The sequence below is a fragment of the Dendrobates tinctorius genome, unplaced genomic scaffold (genome assembly GCF_039654945.1).
Source record: "Dendrobates tinctorius isolate UK_male_01 unplaced genomic scaffold, ASM3965494v1 ptg000120l, whole genome shotgun sequence".
In the NCBI taxonomy this organism is placed as follows: domain Eukaryota; kingdom Metazoa; phylum Chordata; class Amphibia; order Anura; family Dendrobatidae; genus Dendrobates; species Dendrobates tinctorius.
In genome coordinates this window covers 38,812,670-38,832,903 of record NW_027361788.1, presented here as the reverse complement: position 1 = coordinate 38,832,903, position 20,234 = coordinate 38,812,670, and the positions used below count along the sequence as shown (strand labels likewise).

Here is a 20,234-nt window from a genome sequence, read left to right as displayed (position 1 = left end):
GCTGCATTCCTTTTAAACAGGAAGACACTGTTAGGATGAGATGTGAAGGCTCCAGCCAATCATTAGCCACTGATAAGCTACAGTAGTTAACTAAGGGTGAGTGCACACAGTGCGGAATCATCTGTGGATTTTTCCGTGCGGATTTGCAGGTAAAGTGACCTGTGGTTTACCTGCGGATTTTCCCCTGCGGGTTGACACCTGGACAATGGAACAGGTGTCAAACCGCTGCGGAATCCGCAGAAAGAATTGACATGCTGCGGATTTAAAACCGCAGCAAATCTGCACAGAAAAATCCGCAGCATGTGCACAGCGGTTTTTAAATCCCATTGATTTGCATTGCATTGTACTGTACAATGCCAGCGGATCCGCAGAAGCAAATCCGCTGCGGATCCACAGCAAAATCCGCACCGTGCGAACAAGCCCTAAGGCTTCCCACCGGATGTTGATACCAGAGACCAGCAGAGGACATAATACAGAGTACTATGGAGCGGCATGTGTCTGGTAAGTGAATATATTTTTTTTTTCTTACAACGCCCTTGGCGCATTAAGTTTAATCATAGTTTGTAGATATAGCTGTGAAACCTCATTTCCTTATCGGCTCCCTTTTGGGTTTTCAGGGTCGTATGGGTGAGGCGGGTGACAAAGGCCTGCCTGGATCTCCAGTAAGTTCACAAAGTCATGACAATCTCTGTGCAATTTATATATATAAAAATGAATGTATGTGTGTATGTATGTGTGTATCGGCCCCCACCCAATCACTAAGCATCTTTCACTTCATCAGAGCTGTTTAAAAGAAGCTGAGCTGTGATTGGTTGCTATGAGCAACAGTTTTCCCACTCCTCAACACCTCAGCAGACACTGACCAGGTGGGAGAAATCTAGCATCACCGGGAACATAAGCTCCCAGCTATGGTCTGCCCCCAGAATGGAGCAGAGAGCATATGACAGAAATGAATCACCCCCTCCCTACCCATATACCCATCACACATCCTCCATCCCATAGACCAGTGCCAATATAATCATCACACATCCTCCATCCCATAGGCACATCTTCCCACTTATAGGGATCTCCGGTATGGAAGTTAGGGCAAATCCCTCAGCGCTCTGATTCTGACCCCAGACTTCTATTAAAGGGATCATTGGTATGGAAGTCAGGACAAATCCACTCTGCGCTCTGGTTCTGACCCCAGGCCCCTCTTAAAGGGATCCCCGGTATGGAAGTGAGGGCAAAGCCATTCTGGGATGGCTGATGGGATGATGTGGGATATTAGGGGTAGTAGTCCGGTGGCTCTGACAGGATGATGTGGGATATTAGGGGTAGTTGTCTGGTGGCTCTGACGGGATGATGTGGGATATTAGTGGTAGTAGTCCGGTGGCTTTGACTCTTTGACTGCATGATGTGGGATATTAGGGGTAGTAGTCCGATGGCTCTGGCTGACGGGATGATGTGGGATATTATAGTGAATGTGGCTCTGCGGAGTGGGCTGGGCTATATACTCAGATATAGATATATATATATATTTATTTTATTTTATTTATTTTATTTTTTTTTCATTGTAATTTGTTATAACTAACCTTAGTTAGTTACTATGCCCGGGCAACGCCGGGCTCTTCAACTAGTATATCATAATGTAGAAGGCTTCGTAATTAGGGGTAGTAGTCCGGTGGCTCTGACGGAATGATGTGGAATATTAGTGATAGTAGTCCGGTGGCTCTGGCTAACGGGATGATGTGGGATATTAGTTGTAGTAGTCCGGTGGCTTTGACTGGATGATGTGGGATATTAGGAGTAGTAGTCCAGTGGCTCTGGCTGACGGGATGATGTGGGATATTAGTGGTAGTAGTCCAGTGGCTCTGATGGGATGATGTGGGATATTAGTGGTAGTAGTCCGGTAGCTCTGGCTGACAGGATGATGTAGGATATTAGGGGTAGTAGTCTGGTGGCTCTGGCTGACGGGATGATGTGGGATATTAGTGGTAGTAGTCCGGTGGCTCTGGCTGACGGGATGATGTGGGATATTAGGGGTAGTAGTCTGGTGGCTCTAGCTGACAGGATGATGTGGGATATTAGGGGTAGTAGTCCAGTGGCTCTGACGCGATGATGTGGGATTTTAGGGATAGTAGTCCGGTGGCTCTGACGGGATGATGTGGGATATTAGTGGTAGTAGTCCGGTGGCTCTGGCTGACGGGATGATGTGGGACATTATAGTGAATGTGGCTATGCGGAGTAGGCGGGGCTATACACTCAGCTTTATATATATTATATATATATATATATATATATATATATATATATATATATATATATATATACACTAGATGAAGAGCCCTGCGTTGCCTGGGCACAGTAACCAACTGTGGTTAGTTATAACAAATTATAATAATTATATTGCACATAAAAACATTTCACATCATATATTCTACACTACAGATTTGCAACACAAATTAACTAAACGATTACCCAAGTATTGATAGTATTTTATTTTCAACTCATTCAAGAGCCTTTTGATAAACAACATTTTTGGTTTTTCCCTTCGGTGCAAAGATGAACAGATTTTTGGCAGTTCCAACTCTTGAACAGATCACGTAAAGCTGTCCATGAGAAAAGCATGGAGATTGCAAATCAATCCTTACTACTTTCAAGGAGTGTCCCTGAGCCTTGTTAATGGACATTGCAAATAGCAGTTGAACTGGAAACTGGAGGCGTTTAAAATCAAAAAACAAATCAGATGGAATGAGTGGAATTCTTGGAATGAAAATGTCCTCTCCTTTGGCACATCCTGTTTCTGAGCTGTGTATCTAACCCTATCCTGTGTGATAATGTCTGCTGAGCTGTGTACCTAATCCTCTCCTGTGTGATACTTTCTGCCGAGCTGTGTATCTAATCCTATCGTGTGGTACTGACTGCTCAGCCATGTATCTAATCCTATCCTGTGTGATACCATCTGCTGAGCCGTGTATCTAATCCTATCCTGTGTGATACTGACTGCTGAGCTGTGTATCTAATCCTATTCTGTGTGATACTGTCTGCTTAGTCGTGTACCTAATCCTATCATGTGTGTTACTGACTGCTCAGCCGTGTATCTAATCTTATCCTGTGTGATACCATCTGCTGAGCCGTGTATCTAATCCTATCCTGTGTGATACTGACTGCTGAGCCGTGTATCTAATCCTATTCTGTGTGATACTGTCTGCTTAGCCGTGTATCTAATACTATTCTGTGTGTTACTGTGTGCTGAGCTGTGTATCTAATCCTATCCTGTGTGATAGTCTGCTGAGCTGTGTATCTATTCCTATCCTGTGTGATACTGACTACTGAACTGTGTATCTAATCCTATCCTGTGTGATACTGACTGCTGAGCCGTGTATGTAATCCTATCCTGTGTGACACAGCATGCTGAGCCATGTGTCTAATCCTATCCTGTGTGATACTGTCTGCTGAGCTGTGTATCTAATCCTATCCTGTGTGACACTGACTGCTGAGCTGTGTATCTAATCCTATCCTGTGCGATACTGTCTCATGAGCTGTGTATCTAATCCTATCCTGTGTGTTACTGTCTCCTGAGCTGTGTACCTAATCCTATCCTGTGTGATACTGTTGGCTGAGCCGTGTATCTAATCCTATCCTGTGTGATACTGTCTGCTGAGCTGTGTACCTAATCCTCTCCTGTGTGACAATTTCTGCTGAGCCATGTATCTAATCCTATCCTGTGTGATACTGACTGCTGAGCCGTGTGTGTAATCCTGTGTGATACTGTCTGCTCAGCCATGTATCTAATCCTATCCTGTGTGATACTGACTGCTGAGCCGTGTGTCTAATCCTGTGTATCTAATCCTATCCTGTGCGATACTGACTGCTGAGCTGTGTATCTAATCCTATCCTGTGTAATACTGACTGCTGAGCCATGTGTCTAATCCTCTCCTCTGTGATACTGACTGCTGAGCTGTGTATCTAATCCTATCCTGTGTGATACTGACTGCTGAGCCATGTGTCTAATCCTATCCTGTGTGATACTGACTGCTGAGCCATGTGTCTAATCCTATCCTGTGTGATACTGATTGCTGAGCTGTGTATCTAATCCTCTCCTGTGTATCTAATCCTCTCCTGTGTGATACTGACTGCTGGGCCGTGTATCTAATCCTATCCTGTGTGATACTGGGCTCCCCCTGCAGTCTGTGTCAGAGGGTGGTCTGTGTTGGCACGGTAATAAATTGTGTTATTTCCTGCTTTACAGAAGGATGATAACACCATAGAAATGATAAGAATAATAGGACTCAGTTACCACAACTGTCTACAAAGAAAACTGTTGCTGATAGCAACCAATCACAGCTCATTTTTCATCTTTTAAACAGCTCTGGGACAGCGTGGCGAGTTTTGAGTGGCGACTTTTGTGTTTTGACTTTTATGTGGCGAGGTTGGTGTATGTGTGGTGAAATGTGTGCTGAGGGTGGTATATGTGTTGAAGCACGTGGTAGTGTGTGGTGCATTTTGTGTGTGTTCATATCCCCGTGTGTGGTGAGTATCCCATGTCAGGGCCCCACCTTAGCAACTGTACAGTATATATTCTTTGGCGCCATTGCTCTCATTCTTTAAGTCCCCCTTGTTCACATCTGGCAGCTGTCAATTTGCCTCCAACACTTTTCCTTTCACTTTTTCCCCATTATGTAGATAGGGGCAAAATTGTTTGGTGAATTGGAACGCGCGGGGGTTAAAAATTTCCCCTCACAACATAGCCTATGACGCTCTTGTGGTCCAGACGTGTGACTGTGTAAAATTTTGTGACTGTAGCTGCAACGGTGCAGATGCCAATCCCGGACATACGCACATACATACAGAACATACATACACACACATTGAGCGTTATATATTATATATATATATATATATATATATATATATATATATATACTGTATATCATTATAATTTGTTATAACTAACCATAGTTAGTTATTATGCCCGGGCAACGCCGGGCTCTTCAGCAAGTATATCATAATGCAGAAAGCTTTGTTGGTGATGGGGTGGTGGGGACACTGGTTGATCTTTCTCTCTATTACTCCTTTTCCAAGATGATTCATGTTTTTTTCTTTTATCTCAATTCTTTCATTATTTCATTATCATAACTCTGCCTTTTGTTTCAATTACACCATTATATTGCTTAAGGATGTATTTGTTTTTCCTATTCCTTATCCTAAAAGTAGTAAATTATTGCTAGGATTCTCAGTTTTCACTTTCATAAGTGCTAGCAATTGTTTTTCTTGTTTCTTTATTCAAAAACTCAATAAAAACTATTAAAACACAAATACATGACATTCAATGACTTACTGGTATAAAGCTTAGACAATTAATATTAGATCGCTGCGGGACCAACTCTTGACTCCTTTGCCAATCACCTGTATGTGAACGAGAGCCATAGCCAATTTAGACATCTAGCATTTTTTAGGTCGTAATTAGAAGTAATAAACCTTTTTTTTCAGGGTTCTCCTGGTTATCCTGGGTCTGATGGGGAGCCTGGAAAAACTGGACCTCCAGGAGATCCTGGTTCCCCTGGAACTGAAGGCCCTGTCGGACCTATAGGATATAAGGTGAGTAGGTTTTGTGCCACTAGAAATTTTTACGGTAGAATTTAATTAGCATCTCTTGTTCACAGGTTTCACTAAAATCAGAGCAATAATTTAGGATTGTTAGTAACAATTGGTATAATTTAAGAGATGTTGTTCAAAGACATCAAGTGACAATATGCTGATGCTGAAAATGTGAGAACTATAAAGAAGTTGCAGATTCATGTTTTGTGTAGTTTGGAAATGACCTGTTTACTGTTACTAAAATTACTCAGCTGCTGTTTGCATTTGTTTTAGGGTCGGGAAGGACCTGCTGGGATAGACGGGCCTCCTGGTGAGAAAGGAGAGAAGGCGAGTCTCTTTAAGAGTCTACTGGCTAGTCACAATGGATGTATATTGACTAAACCTGCTCATTTCAACAGAGCTGACTGCTATTGAGTGTGTTTGAGGCCTTCTGATGGCAGTTGTCAGGGGAGGACAGGATGGACACCTGGATTTCACCTGAACATTGCTTTACATTTTTGGAGAGATAAGCAGCTACCTGACTTTGTGACTAGGGAGATTCTGGGTGATAGCTATTGACCAAACTTATTGAAGACTTTCATACACTGTAGATAGCTATATACAAATCCAGATTCATTGTAGCACCACTGGGGGATAGCTTGCCATGTGGATAAAGCAAGGAAAAGAGCTCCCCCCCAGAACTGCACTCACTTAAGCATAATCAGAGCAACAAGGAGAAAAATTAAGTTAGGAGTGCATATTAGTAAAATATCAAAATTTTTTATTAATATATACAATAAAGAAGTCACAAACAAGACATATTAGAGGTGCAAAATGCACCTGTACCCCGGCCCGCGTTTTGCTGTAGGGGGTAAGGCTTTCTCAAGCTTTCTCCTCTTGAGAAAGCTGTACCCCTACAATGAAACGCGCGTTGGGGTCCTCTCTTCAGGGATCACTTCCTTCCTCTACTTGGCACTTTATTGGTAAGTCTGATCATTCTTATGTTAGATTGTTACATAGATCAGACATTGCCTGTATACTTGTTACCACCATGATTAGACATTGCCTTTATACTGGCTATTTTATTGTGTCTTTCATTTGATATTCTGTTCATGGAAGCGTGACCCTGTTCTTCATTTTTGGCTACCATTTTGCACCTCTAATATGTCTTGTCTGTAACTTTTTTATTGTATATATTAATAAAATTTGATATTTTACTAATCAGCACTGGTGACTTAATTTTTCTCCTTGTTACTTTAGATAGCTGTTGACTCAACAGTGATTCAGCTGCTTATTTGTGTGGCAGCTACCTTGCCCGACTATCCCATATACAGGATGGCTCACTCTGACGTATGATCCTGTGTTTTCTCTGAAAGAGACATCTCTTATAGCGACTTATATCATAGAGAACAAAAGGATCAGCAGTCCAAAATTGGACATGTCATATCCATATCTTCTGTCATCTGTTGGGGAAGAATCGATTGTCTCCACACACACTAGACTGTTGGTGAAATCCATTGATATTGGTGGGTTTGGTGTTGTGAATTCTCTCTCTGGCTTCCCTCTGGTGATTACTGAAGGTAGTGGAGCTGGTCAGATTGACAGATAGGTTGTGAGTTCTCTTTCTGGGCTCCCTCTGGCGGTTACTGGGGGTAGTGGAGCTGATCTGATTGACAGAGGCTTGCCATGTGATAATGAGGAAGACGATTGGAGATCTGGGGTTTCTGATTGGGATTTAAGACAGCTGACTCCCTCTATCCCTGCTGGTGATTTTCTTCCTGTGCCTTCTGAGGTCTGATGTCTCCTGCTCTTTCCCTGCATGGTTCAGCTAAGTGGTTCATTTGCTATTCTGTTTGCATTTGATTGTGGTTTTGTCTATCTCTGCTTTGTGCGGGTCAGCTAGCTCCAGCTGGGGCTGTGCTGAATCACCACCCATATGTTACTGCTTGTGCCAGTTTGTTTTGTCCCCTGTTATATTGGTCTCTTTTTGCTTTGCTTTCAGAATATACCAGAGTGCTGATATAGTGGGGGCGAAGTCGTGAGACTTCAGTGTTTTTTGTGCATCAGACGTGTTGGAATTTTTGCAGGGTTTTTGCGTGATTGCAGACATTGTCTTTCCTTTCCTGTCCTGTCTAGTCAGTGTGGGCCCCATCGTTTGCTCAGTCTATTTTTCTGCCTGCGTTTGTGTTTTCATCTTGTTTCACTGACAGTATATGTTTGGGGGCTAGCTATTCGTTTGGGGTCTGCTCCGGGGCAGTTTAGATTTCCCCTTTCTTGCTTTAGGCTTAGTTAGCTCTCCGGCTGTGCCGAGGCATCTTGGATCATCGTAGGTACGCTCCACGGCTACTGCTAGTTGTGTGGATAGGATCAGGGGTCTGCAATCCGTTTAGTTACCAACCTCTCTGGTTATCGGTGGCTTAGCCTGGGCCAGCTATCCACCTCGGTGACCCAATCATAACAGAATCACCAGCCTAACTGTAGACTCTAGGGTACTCTAAAGAAGGAAAGAATTTAAAAAAAAAAAAGTGTCAGAATTTTTTTTCATAGACTTTTTCCTCTTTTCTTTTTCTGGGGCTGTAGGAGGATATTTTTTGTCTAAACGGAGACTAAGCAATTGTCTGATCGTGTTGAGCAGCTCGCTGCTGAAGTGCGGGGAATTTCTGCCTATCTCGCTCAATCATCTGCTGTTGAACCAAAAATCCCTACTCCTGATGTGTTTTCTGGGGATCGGTCTAAATTTTTGAATTTTAAGAATAATTGTAAACTATTTTTTGCTTTGAAACCTAACTCATCGGTGAGCTATGTGCAGCAGGTTAAAATTGTCATTTCCCTGCTGCGCAGCGATCCCCAGGATTGGGCCTTTTCTTTGACACCCGGAGATCCTATTCTGGCTAATGTGGATGCGTTTCTTCAAGCCTTGGGGTTGTTGTATGATGAACCTAATGCTATTGATCAAGCTGAGAAAACCTTATTGGCATTGAACCAGGGTCAGGATTCTGCAGAGTTATATTGTCAAAAATTCCGAAAGTGGGCGGTCCTTACTAAATGGAATGATAATGCCCTAGAAGCTCTCTTTCGGAAGGGTTTGGCAGAAACCGTAGAAGATGTTATGGTGGGATTTCCTGTTCCCTCTGGTCTTGACGACTCTATGTCACTGGCCATTAAAATTGATCGGCGTTTACGTGAATGTAAAACTACATGAGAGGTGTTGCCGCCTTTCGAACGAACTTCTGAACCCATGCAATGCGATAGGCTTTTGTCTAGGGCGCAATGACAGGAGTTTAGAAGGCGTAATAAGTTGACTTTTTTCTGTGGGGACGCCTCTCATACTATTGCTGTCTGCCCTAAACGAGAAAAGTGTTTTGCTCACACATTTGCGGTGGGCAGTGTACAACCTAAGTTCCTTTTGGCGATTACCCTGATCTGCTCCTTGTATACATTTTCCGCTAAGGCTTTTGTTGATTCAAGGGCAGCTTTGAATCTGATGGCTTTGGACTTTGCTAAACGTTGTGGTTTTCCCATAATACCCCTGCGGACTCCTATCCCTTTGAGGTGTATTGATGCTACTCCTTTGGCGGAGAATAAACCCCAGTTTTGGACCCAGGTGATAATGCGGGTCGCCCTGGACCACCAAGAAAATTGTAAATTTTTGATGTTGCACAATTTGCATGATACTATTGTTCTGGGTTTTCCTTGGTTGCAAACTCATAATCCTGTTTTAGATTGGAAATCTGTGTCTGTGGTGAGTTGGGGTTGTCAATGTGTTCTTAGTGATACTCCTGTTTTCTCCACCTCTCCCCAGTCTCATGATATTCCTGGCTATTTGGCTGATTTTTCTGATGTATTCAGTGAGAGTAAAGGATCCTTTACATTTAGCGATGCACCAGCGATCCCGACCACGATACGACCCGGTCAGGATCGCTGGTGCATCGCTAAATGGTCGCTAGTGAGCTGCCAAACAGGCAGATCTCATTAGCGATGCAGCAGCGGTCGGCGGTCGCACTTACCTTTCAGATGCGGCGAGGGTGCCTGTCTTCCGCCCGCATCCATGGCTCACTCATCGGCGCCAGCAGGAAGCCGTCGACGAGAAATGGACCAGGCCGATCTCACGCGATCAGTGATAGCCAGCGGGGGAGCCGGTCGGAGGTAAGTATCACATGTAGCGATATCGCTAATAATATCGCTGCTGCATCACAAAATCAGTGATGCTTTAGCGATATCGCTATGTGTAAAGCCCCCTTAAGTCTGCATCTTTGCCTCCTCATAGGAGTTATGAATGTGCAATTGAGTTAATGCCCGGGTGGGGGTTGGCTTTTCAACTTATCGGTACCCGAACCTGATGCTATGCGATCTTATATCAAGGAGTCGTTGGAGAAGGGTCATATTAGACCATCCTCTTCACCTTTAGGTGCTGGGGTTTTTTTGTGGCCAAGAAAGATGGTTCATTTAGGCTGGTTTCACATTTGCGTTTTTTAGCGCTGGAAAAAAACGCATATGTGCGCATGCGTTTTTTCCCCTATATTTAACATGGGTGCGCATACCTGCGCGCTTGTAAGCGCATGTATGCGATTTTCATGCGCTGCGTTTTTTTGGGGTGTGCGTTTGTATTTTCCAGACGCAGCATGTTGCATTTTTTGGCCCTGCAAAAAAGCTTATGCGCACATATGCGCACGTTTTGCGCTAAAAATGGCCATTATAGCCTATGGATGCGCATATGTGCGCACTGGCATGCTCATGTATGCGTTTTTTTGCATATGCGTTTTTTTTTTTTAACCATGGAATTTAGGGGTTTGGGTTAGAGTTAGGGTTAGTTAAGGGGGTTTAGGGTTAGGGTTAGGGTCAGGGTTAGGGTTGGGGTTTGGGTCAGGGTTAGGGTTAAGTATGGTTTTGTTAAGGGTTAGGGTCAGGGTTAGGGTCAGGATTAGGGTTAAGTATGGTTTTGTTAAGGGTTAGGGTCAGGGTTAGGGTTAGGGTTAGGGTCAGGGTTAGGGTTAGGGTTAAGTATGGTTTTGTTAAGGATTAGGGTCAGGGTTAGGGTCAGGATTAGGGTTAAGTATGGTTTTGTTAAGGGTTAGGGTCAGGGTTAGGGTTAGGGTTAGGGTCAGGGTTAGGGTTAGGGTCAGGGTTAGGGTTAAGTATGGTTTTGTTAAGGGTTAGGGTCAGGGTTAGGGTTAGGGTTAGGGTCAGGGTTAGGGTTAGGGTTAAGTATGGTTTTGTTAAGGATTAGGGTCAGGGTTAGGGTCAGGATTAGGGTTAAGTATGGTTTTGTTAAGGGTTAGGGTCAGGGTTAGGGTTAGGGTTAGGGTCAGGGTTAGGGTTAGGGTCAGGATTAGGGTTAAGTATGGTTTTGTTAAGGGTTAGGGTCAGGGTTAGGGTTAGGGTTAGGGTCAGGGTTAGGGTTAGGGTTAAGTATGGTTTTGTTAAGGATTAGGGTCAGGGTTAGGGTCAGGATTAGGGTTAAGTATGGTTTTGTTAAGGGTTAGGGTCAGGGTTAGGGTTAGGGTTAGGGTCAGGGTTAGGGTTAGGGTCAGGGTTAGGGTTAAGTATGGTTTTGTTAAGGGTTAGGGTCAGGGTTAGGGTCAGGATTAGGGTTAAGTATGGTTTTGTTAAGGGTTAGGGTCAGGGTTAGGGTTAGGGTTAGGGTCAGGATTAGGGTTAAGTATGGTTTGGTTAAGGGTTAGGGTCAGGGTTAGGGTTAGGGTTAGGGTTAGGGTTAAGTATGGTTTTGTTAAGGGTTAGGGTCAGGGTTAGGGTTAGGGTTAGGGTTAGGGTCAGGGTTAGGGTTAGGGTTAGGGTTAGTTAGGGTTTAGGGTTTGGGTTAGGGTTAAGTATGATTTGGTTAAGGGTTAGGGTCAGGGTTAGGGTTAGGGTTAGGGTTAGGGTCAGGGTTAGGGTTAGTAAAGTCATGGTTTGGGTAGTGTGAGGGGCCACCTAAAAATGTTGGAAAAAACCGCAAACGCGGTAAAAACGCACTAAAAACGCATACAAACGCATAAAAATGCTGCGTTTTTTTCATGCATGCTCATAAAAATGCTTGAAAAAAACGCAGCAGTTGTATGCTTATGTATGCGTTTTTTCAATGCGTTTTTTTGCGGGAAAAACGCGCTGCAAAAAAAAGCAAGTGTGAAACTAGCCTAAGGCCATGTATTGACTATCGTTCCCTTAACAAAATCACTGTTAAATATCAGTACCCGTTACCCCTGATTTCTGATTTATTTTCCAGAGTTAAAAGTGCCTGTTGGTTTACCAAGTTTGACCTCGGGGGGGCGTATAATCTTATTCGCATCAAGCATGGGGATGAATGGAAGATGGCGTTTAATACTCCGGAGGGACATTTTGAGTACATGGTGATGCCTTTTGGGCTTACTAATGCCCCTTCCGTCTTCCATTCTTTTATGAACGATATTTTCCGGGACTTTGTGGATAAGTTTTTGATCATTTATCTGGATGATATTTTGATCTTTTCCAGTGATTGGGATTCTCATGTGGAACATGTCCGGACTGTGTTCTGGATTTTGAGGGAAAATTCTCTGTATGTTAAGGGATCGAAGTGCCTCTTTGGTGTACAGAGGATTTCATTTGTGGGACTTATTTTGGCCTCGTCTGCTATTGAAATTGATCCGGCCAAGATACAGGCCATTTATGATTGGGTTCAGCCCACTTCTTTGAAGGCTCTCCAGAAGTTTTTGGGTTTTGCTAATTTCTACCGTAAATTTCTAAGTAATTTTTCTGGTATTGGTAAACCACTGACTGATTTGACCAAAAAGGGCGCTGATGTGGTGAATTGGTCTCCAGAGGCAGTTTTAAGCATTTCAGGAGCTTAAGCGGAGATTCACTTCTGCTCCGGTTCTACGGCAACCTGATGCCTCACTCCCATTTCAGGTGGAGGTAGATGCTTCTGAGATTGGTGCAGGAGCCGTTTTGTCCCAAAGAGATCCGGTGACTTCTAAAATGAATCCCTGTGCCTTCTTTTCTCGAAAATTCTCCTTATCTGAACATAACTATGACGTGGGGAATTGGGAATTGTTGGCCATGAAATGGACATTTGAAGAGTGGAGACATTGGTTGGAGGGAGCTAGACATCAAGTTGTGGTGCTCACCGAACACAAGAATTTGATTTATCTTGAATCAGACAAACGCTTGGATCCTAGACAGGCTAGGTGGGTCTTGTTTTTCACGCGTTTTAATTTTGTGGTCTCTTTTCTTCCGGGCACTAAGAATGTTAAGGCGACCGCCCTGTCTAGGAGTTTCTTTGCGGATTCTCTTGATGTGACCGAGACTACTACTATTCTAATTGAGGGTGTAGTTCTTTCCGTCATCTCACCCGATTTGAGACGTGCCCTGGAGGAATTTTAGGAGGACAAACCTGAACGTTGTCCTATGGAAAAATTGTATGTCCCTGACCAGTGGAGGAAGAGAGTAATGTCTGAAATTCATTGCTCCGCGTTGGCTGGTCATCCAGGTATTTTTGGTACCAGAGATTTGGTGAGTTGGTCTTTTTCGTGGCCTGCCTTATCTCGTGATGTCAGGAATTTTGTGCAGTCCTGTGGGATTTGTTCTTGGTCCAAGCCCTGTTCTCGTTCTAGTGGGTTGTTGATGCCCCTGCCGGTGCCCAGGAGGCCATGGACTCATATCTCAATGGATTTTATTTATGATCTTCCTGTCTCTCAGAGAATGACTTATCTGGGTGATCTGTGACAGATTTTCTAAGATGGTCCATCTTGTACCACTCTCAAAGTTGCCATCTTCTTCTGAGTTGGTGCCCTTGTTTTTACAACAGGTGGTTCGGTTGCACAGGATTCCTGAGAACATTGTGTCGGACAGAGGAGTCTAGTTTGTTTCCAGATTTTGGAGAGCTTTTTGTTCCAAACTGGGAATTCAGTTATCTTTCTCCTCTGCATTTCATCCTCAGACCAATGGGGAGACTGAGAGAACAAACCAGACTTTGGAATCCTATTTGAGATGTTTCATTTCTGCTGATCAGGATGACTGCATCTCATTTTTGCCCTTGGCCGAATTTGCGCTAAACAATAGGGCTAGTTCTGCCACTTTGATGTCGCCCTTTTTCTGTAACTTTGGGTTTCATCCTTGATTTTCTTCAGGGCAGGTGGAATCTTCGGCCTGCCCAAGTGTGGATTCTGTAGTAGAGAGAATTCAGCAGATTTGGGACCAAGTGGTGGATAAGTTGTCCCACTCTCAGGAAAAAGCCCAACGGTTTTCCAACCGGCATAGGACCATTGGTCCCCGGTTTAAAGTGGGTGATATGGTTTGGTTGTCTTCAAAGAATATTCCTATGAAGGTTGCGTCTCCAAAATTGAAGCCAAGATTCATTGGACCATATAAGTGTTGCGTCCGTCTGCGGGTCTGGGCTGCAGACAGACAGCGCCCCGAGTAGCACCGACACCCTTAACCCCTATACAGGGATCTGGATTTACTGCAGAGCCCAGGAAGCGCTGTCTGAACAGGAGCAGAGTGCCAGAGCAGAACGGTCGCAATAGAGCAGCAGGAAGGGAGCCAAAAATGGGGTCGGAAACCAGGCGAGCAGTGGAGGTACAGAAACGGCAGGCAGAGGCAGCGTCGAGAGTCCAGGCAGAGGTCAAAAACCGGGAGAGTAGCGGAGGTACAAAATCGTCAGGCAGTAGAGGGGGTCAGGAATCCAGGCCGAGGTCAGCGTCAGTAATCAGGAGAAATGCAAGGTACAAAAACGGCAGGCAACAGAGTAGTCAGAAGTTCAGGCTGAGGTCGGCGTTAACGATAGGCAATCACAAGTAACACGTAGGGGAACCAAGAATATATCCGGCGGCTTGCAAGCCCAGTCCCAAGGTATTTGAGGGATCAGGTCGTCCCTCACAGGCTCCTGGGCTGGTGATGTCATCAGGACCGCCCCCAGGACCAGACCTGATGATGATGCACCAGCCCCTTCATGACTGACAGAGGAGTGGAGTCTGCGTCCAGTAGACGCCTGCGCAGAAGCCCTTTCATTGTTGCCGCCCTCACTCGGGCGCGAGCCACGGCGCCTCCTAGTGGTTGAGGGCGGAACAGCAGGCCCCGAGATCGACGACGACATGTCAGTCCGGCGTCTCCTGGTGGCCGAGGCCTGGACAGCAGGCCCCGAGCCCGAGGGCGGCGTGACAGTCCGTCGCCTCCTAGTGGCTGAGGGCGGAACAGCGGGCCCCGAGTCTGACGGCGACGTGACAGTACCCCCCTCTCCAGGAGGGGCCTCCGGACCCTCAAAACCCGGTTTGTCAGGGTGAAGGAGATGAAATCTCCTAATTAATGCCTTGGCATGGATGTTCCTTGCGGGGACCCAGGACCTCTCCTCCGGGCCGTAGCCCTTCCAGTGTATAAGATACTGTATGGAGTTTCTCACAAGGCGGGAGTCAAGGATACCCTGGACTTCATACTCCAAGGACCCTCCGACCGAAACAGGAGGAGGAGGGGACTGGACAGGGTGAATTGGGGAGCGATACAGTTTGAGGAGAGACTTGTGGAACACGTTAGGTAATTTAAATGACTGCGGAAGTTTCAAACGGAAGGCTACCGGGTTAACCACTTCTATAATTTCATATGGGCCGATAAATCTGGGACCCAGTTTGGCAGACGGTACTTTCAGTTTGATGTTTTTAGTCGAAAGCCAAACCTTGTCCCCAACCCCCAAGTGCGGCCCCTTGGACCGTCGTTTGTTTGCAGCTGAAGCCTGTCTAACTTGAGCCCCTTTCAAAGTCGTATTTACTTCAGACCATATTGTTTTCAAGCGATGTATGTTTTTCTCTACCCCAGGGAGCTCCGACATCCTAGCCGAGAACAACCCAAAGCGCGGATGCAATCCAAGGTTACAAAAAAAAGGGGTAGTTTTAATGGAGTCCTGGTAGCGATTATTTAAGGCAAACTCAGCTAATGGCAGATGTTCTACCCAATCGGACTGGTGTCCTGACACGTAACAACGGAGGTATTGCTCCAGAGCTTGATTAGCACGTTCGGTTTGCCCATTGGTTTCGGGGTGGTAGGCCGAGGAGAAGGATAACTCAACACCGATGCGTTTACAGAACGCCCTCCAGAATTTTGAGACGAACTGGGTACCTCTGTCGGACACAATATTTGACGGAACACCATGAAGACGTACAATGTGCACAAGGAACAATTTGCTCAAGGTTTCGGAGTTAGGTAAGCCAGACAGGGGAATAAAATGGCACTGTTTGCTGAACCTGTCTACCACCACCCAGATACATGTTTTCCCATCTGAGGTCGGCAGGTCTGTGATGAAGTCCATGGAGATGTGGGTCCATGGACTCTCAGGGGTGGGCAAGGACTGAAGCCAGCCAGCAGGGCGATTATGGGTGGATTTAGCGCGGGCACAGACTTCACATGCTGAAACATAGTTCTTACAGTCCTTGACCACCGTCGGCCACCAAAAGTTCCTAGTTACCAACCTGGTGGTATTATTGAGCCCAGGATGACCTGCCAGAACAGAGTCATGTGACTCTTTAAGAACTTGAAGGCGAAAGGAATTCGGAACAAACAATTTTTGGGGGGGTGTAGTGTCAGGAGCTCGTTCCGGAGACCTACGGATCTCCTCCAGAAGGTCCAAGGAAACTGCCGACACGACGATCCCATTGGATAATATCGGAACGGGTTCACAGTCTTCGGCTTGTGTGGGGCAAAAACTGCGAGAGAGGGCATCGGCCCTCACATTTTTCGTGCCAGGGCGAAAGGTGATTAAAAAATCGAACCTTGAAAAGAACAAGGCCCACCTGGCCTGCCTGGAATTCAGTCTTTTAGCTGACTCCAGGTAGGTCAGGTTTTTGTGGTCTGTAATGACGGTGACTTTGTGTTTGGCGCCTTCGAGAAAGTGACGCCATTCCTCGAAGGCCCATTTGATTGCTAGTAACTCCCGATTCCCAATATCATAGTTCTTCTCTGTGGCAGAGAACTTTCGGGAAAAAAAAGCACATGGGCGCAGCTGAGTGAGGGCTGCAGTGCCTTGCGATAGCACTGCTCCCACTCCGACTTCGGAGGCATCCACCTCCACAATAAATGGGCGGTCTAAGTCAGGTTGTACTAAAACCGGGTTGGCCACAAAGCATTCTTTTAACGTAGAAAATGCTTGAATGGCCTCGGGATTCCAGTTGGCCACGTCCGCCCCCTTCCGGGTTAGATCCGTGAGTGGCTTGGCAATCTCAGAAAAACTCCTGATAAACTTACGGTAGTAATTGGCAAATCCCAAAAATCGCTGCAGTGCTTTCAGCGATTTGGGTTGCACCCACGCCTTAATAGGTTGGATCTTGGCAGGATCCATGCGGAACCCCCTGCCTGAGACCATGTACCCCAAAAATTGTACCTCCTCAGCGAAAAAGACACATTTCTCCAACTTAGCAAACAAGGAGTTCTCCCGCAGTCTCTGCAGTACTGAACGGACATGTTGAGCATGTGTCACAGGGTCAGTGGAGTAAATCAAAATGTCATCCAAGTACACAACGACATACACACCACAGATGTCCCTGAAAATATCATTAACAAAGTGCTGAAACACTGCAGGAGCATTGCTGAGTCCGAAAGGCATTACTAGGTACTCAAAGTGACCAAGAGGTGTATTAAACGCTGTCTTCCACTCATCGCCGTCTCTTATGCGGATTAGATTGTATGCCCCCCGGAGGTCAAGCTTAGTAAACCAACGGGCTCCAATTAGCTGATTAAAAAGATCAGGGATGAGTGGAAGCGGGTACTGGTTCTTTATAGTGATTGCGTTTAATTCCCGGTAGTCAATGCAGGGTCTGAGACCACCATCTTTCTTCTCTACAAAGAAGAACCCAGCTCCAACTGGTGAAATAGATGGTCTAATGAACCCCTTTCTTAAGCTATCCGCTATGTACTCATTCATGGCCTGACGCTCTGGACCAGAGAGATTAAATATTCTCCCTTTTGGAAGACGGGCATCTGGAATTAGGTTTATAGGACAATCATACTCTCTGTGGGGCGGTAGTTTCTCAGACTCTATAACGGAAAAGACATCTCCATAATCCCTGAGAGCAAACGGTATGAAGGGGTGTTTTTTTAGCTTGGTTTGATTTACTGCTACAGACATGCAATTATCCTGGCATTGCAAACTCCAGCGCACCACATCACCCAGGTGCCAGTCAATGACAGGGTTATGTTGACGTAGCCACGGCATTCCCAAAATGACTGCAGAAGATAGATTGTCCAACACAAAAAAGGAAATAAGCTCAGTATGTAGTGCTCCTACTGACATAGTTATCTTAGCAGTAACAAATTTAACCCCCTCCTGAATAATGGATGTGCCATTAATAGCCGTGGTTTTAATTGGAATATTAAGTTTCAGTAGTGGGACACCAAGTTTTTTAGCAGCAAAAGAGTCCATAAAATTCCCTTCAGACCCGCTATCGACATAGGCTTTTAAACACAGAGAATCCTGACCAAAATACAACGAAATAGGTAGTAAAACTTTGGCCGCATCTGCGGGCAATACCTGAGACTCTGCGCAACCATAGCCAGAGCTGCTCAGAGGCTGATGTTCCCGGGGTACGGATCTCTGACTTTCAGCTTTGTCCCTGGAGTCTCCTAACTGCAGCATGCTCGAGCAGGAAGGTGAGACTGATCCTCCAGGCTGGATACTGAGGCTTAGTAACAGGTGTTTTAGTCCAACAATCAGCTCAGGCAAGAGAGGAAAGGAAAAAAAAAAAAAATTCAGAGAAACTGTCTTTATATAGGTGTGATATATATATACACACAAGAGACAGTTTTATTTGGGCCGGATATAATGTCGCGTCCGTCTGCGGGTCTGGGCTGCAGACAGACAGCGCCCCGAGTAGCACCGACACCCTTAACCCCTATACAGGGATCTGGATTTACTGCAGAGCCCAGGAAGCGCTGTCTGAACAGGAGCAGAGTGCCAGAGCAGAACGGTCGCAATAGAACAGCAGGAAGGGAGCCAAAAATGGGGTCGGAAACCAGGCGAGCAGTGGAGGTACAGAAACGGCAGGCAGAGGCAGCGTCAAGAGTCCAGGCAGAGGTCAAAAACCGGGAGAGTAGCGGAGGTACAAAATCGTCAGGCAGTAGAGGGGGTCAGGAATCCAGGCCGAGGTCAGCGTCAGTAATCAGGAGAAATGCAAGGTACAAAAACGGCAGGCAACAGAGTAGTCAGAAGTTCAGGCTGAGGTCGGCGTTAACGATAGGCAATCACAAGTAACACGTAGGGGAACCAAGAATATATCCGGCGGCTTGCAAGCCCAGTCCCAAGGTATTTGAGGGATCAGGTCGTCCCTCACAGGCTCCTGGGCTGGTGATGTCATCAGGACCGCCCCCAGGACCAGACCTGATGATGATGCACCAGCCCCTTCATGACTGACAGAGGAGTGGAGTCTGCGTCCAGTAGACGCCTGCGCAGAAGCCCTTTAATTGTTGCCGCCCTCACTCGGGCGCGAGCCACGGCGCCTCCTAGTGGTTGAGGGCGGAACAGCAGGCCCCGAGATCGACGACGACATGTCAGTCCGGCGTCTCCTGGTGGCCGAGGCCTGGACAGCAGGCCCCGAGCCCGAGGGCGGCGTGACAGTCCATCGCCTCCTAGTGGCTGAGGGCGGAACAGCGGGCCCCGAGTCTGACGGCGACGTGACAATAAGATTTTGGAAATCCTTAATCCCGTTTCTTTCCGTTTGGCGCTTCCAGTTACGTTTAAGATTCATAACGTGTTCCATAAATCCTTGTTGAAGAGGTTTGTAGAGCCAGTAGTTCCCACGGAGGCGCCTCCTGACCCTGTATTGGTTAAAGGTAATTTGGAGTATGAGGTAGAGAAAATATTGGATTCTCGTTTGGCTTGACGGAGACTCCAGTACTTGGTCAAATGGAAGGGTTATGGCCAGGAGGATAATTCTTGGGTCTCTGCTTCTGACATTCATGCCGAAAGATTGGTTTGCGCTTTTCTCACGGGACCCATCCTGACCGGCATGGTGGCGTGGATGAGGGTTCGGTGACCCCTCCTCAAGGGGTGGTGCTGTTGTGAATTCTCTCTCTGGCTACCCTCTGGTGATTACTGAAGGTAGTGGAGATGGTCAGATTGACAGAGGGGTTGCGAGTTCTCTTTCTGGGCTCCCTCTGGTGGTTACTGGAGGTAGTGGAGCTGATCTGATTGACAGAGGCTTGCCACCTGATAATGAGGAAGGCGACTGGAGATCTGGGGTTTCTGATTGGGATTTAAGACAGCTGACTTCCTCTATCCCTGCTGGTGATTTTCTTCCTGTGCCTTCTGAGGGTTGATGTCTCCTGCTCTTTCCCTGCATGGTTCAGCTAAGTGGTTCATTTGCTATTCTGTTTGCATTTGATTGTGGTTTTGTCTGTCTCTGCTTTGTGCGGGTCAGCTAGCTCCAGCTGGGGCTGTGCTGAATCACCACCCATATGTTACTGCTTGTGCCAGTTTGTTTTGTCCCCTGTTATAGTGGTCTCTTATTGCTTTGCTTTCAGAATATACCAGAGTGCTGATATAGTGGGGGCGAAGTCGTGAGACTTCAGTGTTTTTTGTGCATCAGACGTGTTGGAATTTTTGCAGGGTTTTTTGCGTGAATGCAGACAGTGTCTTTCCTTTCCTGTCCTGTCTAGTCAGTGTGGGCCCCATCGTTTGCTCAGTCTATTTTTCTGCCTGCGTTTGTGTTTTCATCTTGTCT

General features: G+C 46.0%; 1 protein-coding gene across 4 annotated transcripts in view; it reads left to right on the top strand.

Moving 5' to 3' along the window:
- The window catches only part of LOC141046640 (uncharacterized), a 445,193-nt gene that overhangs the window by 393,570 nt on the left and 31,389 nt on the right, over positions 1-20,234 (top strand). For all 4 annotated transcript variants that reach the window (XM_073541183.1, XM_073541182.1, XM_073541184.1 and 1 more), the window contains exons 38-40: positions 618-662; positions 5,476-5,583; positions 5,857-5,910. In XM_073541183.1, coding sequence (XP_073397284.1) covers positions 618-662; positions 5,476-5,583; positions 5,857-5,910 — 207 coding nt within the window. The remainder of the gene's footprint in view (positions 1-617; positions 663-5,475; positions 5,584-5,856; positions 5,911-20,234) is intronic.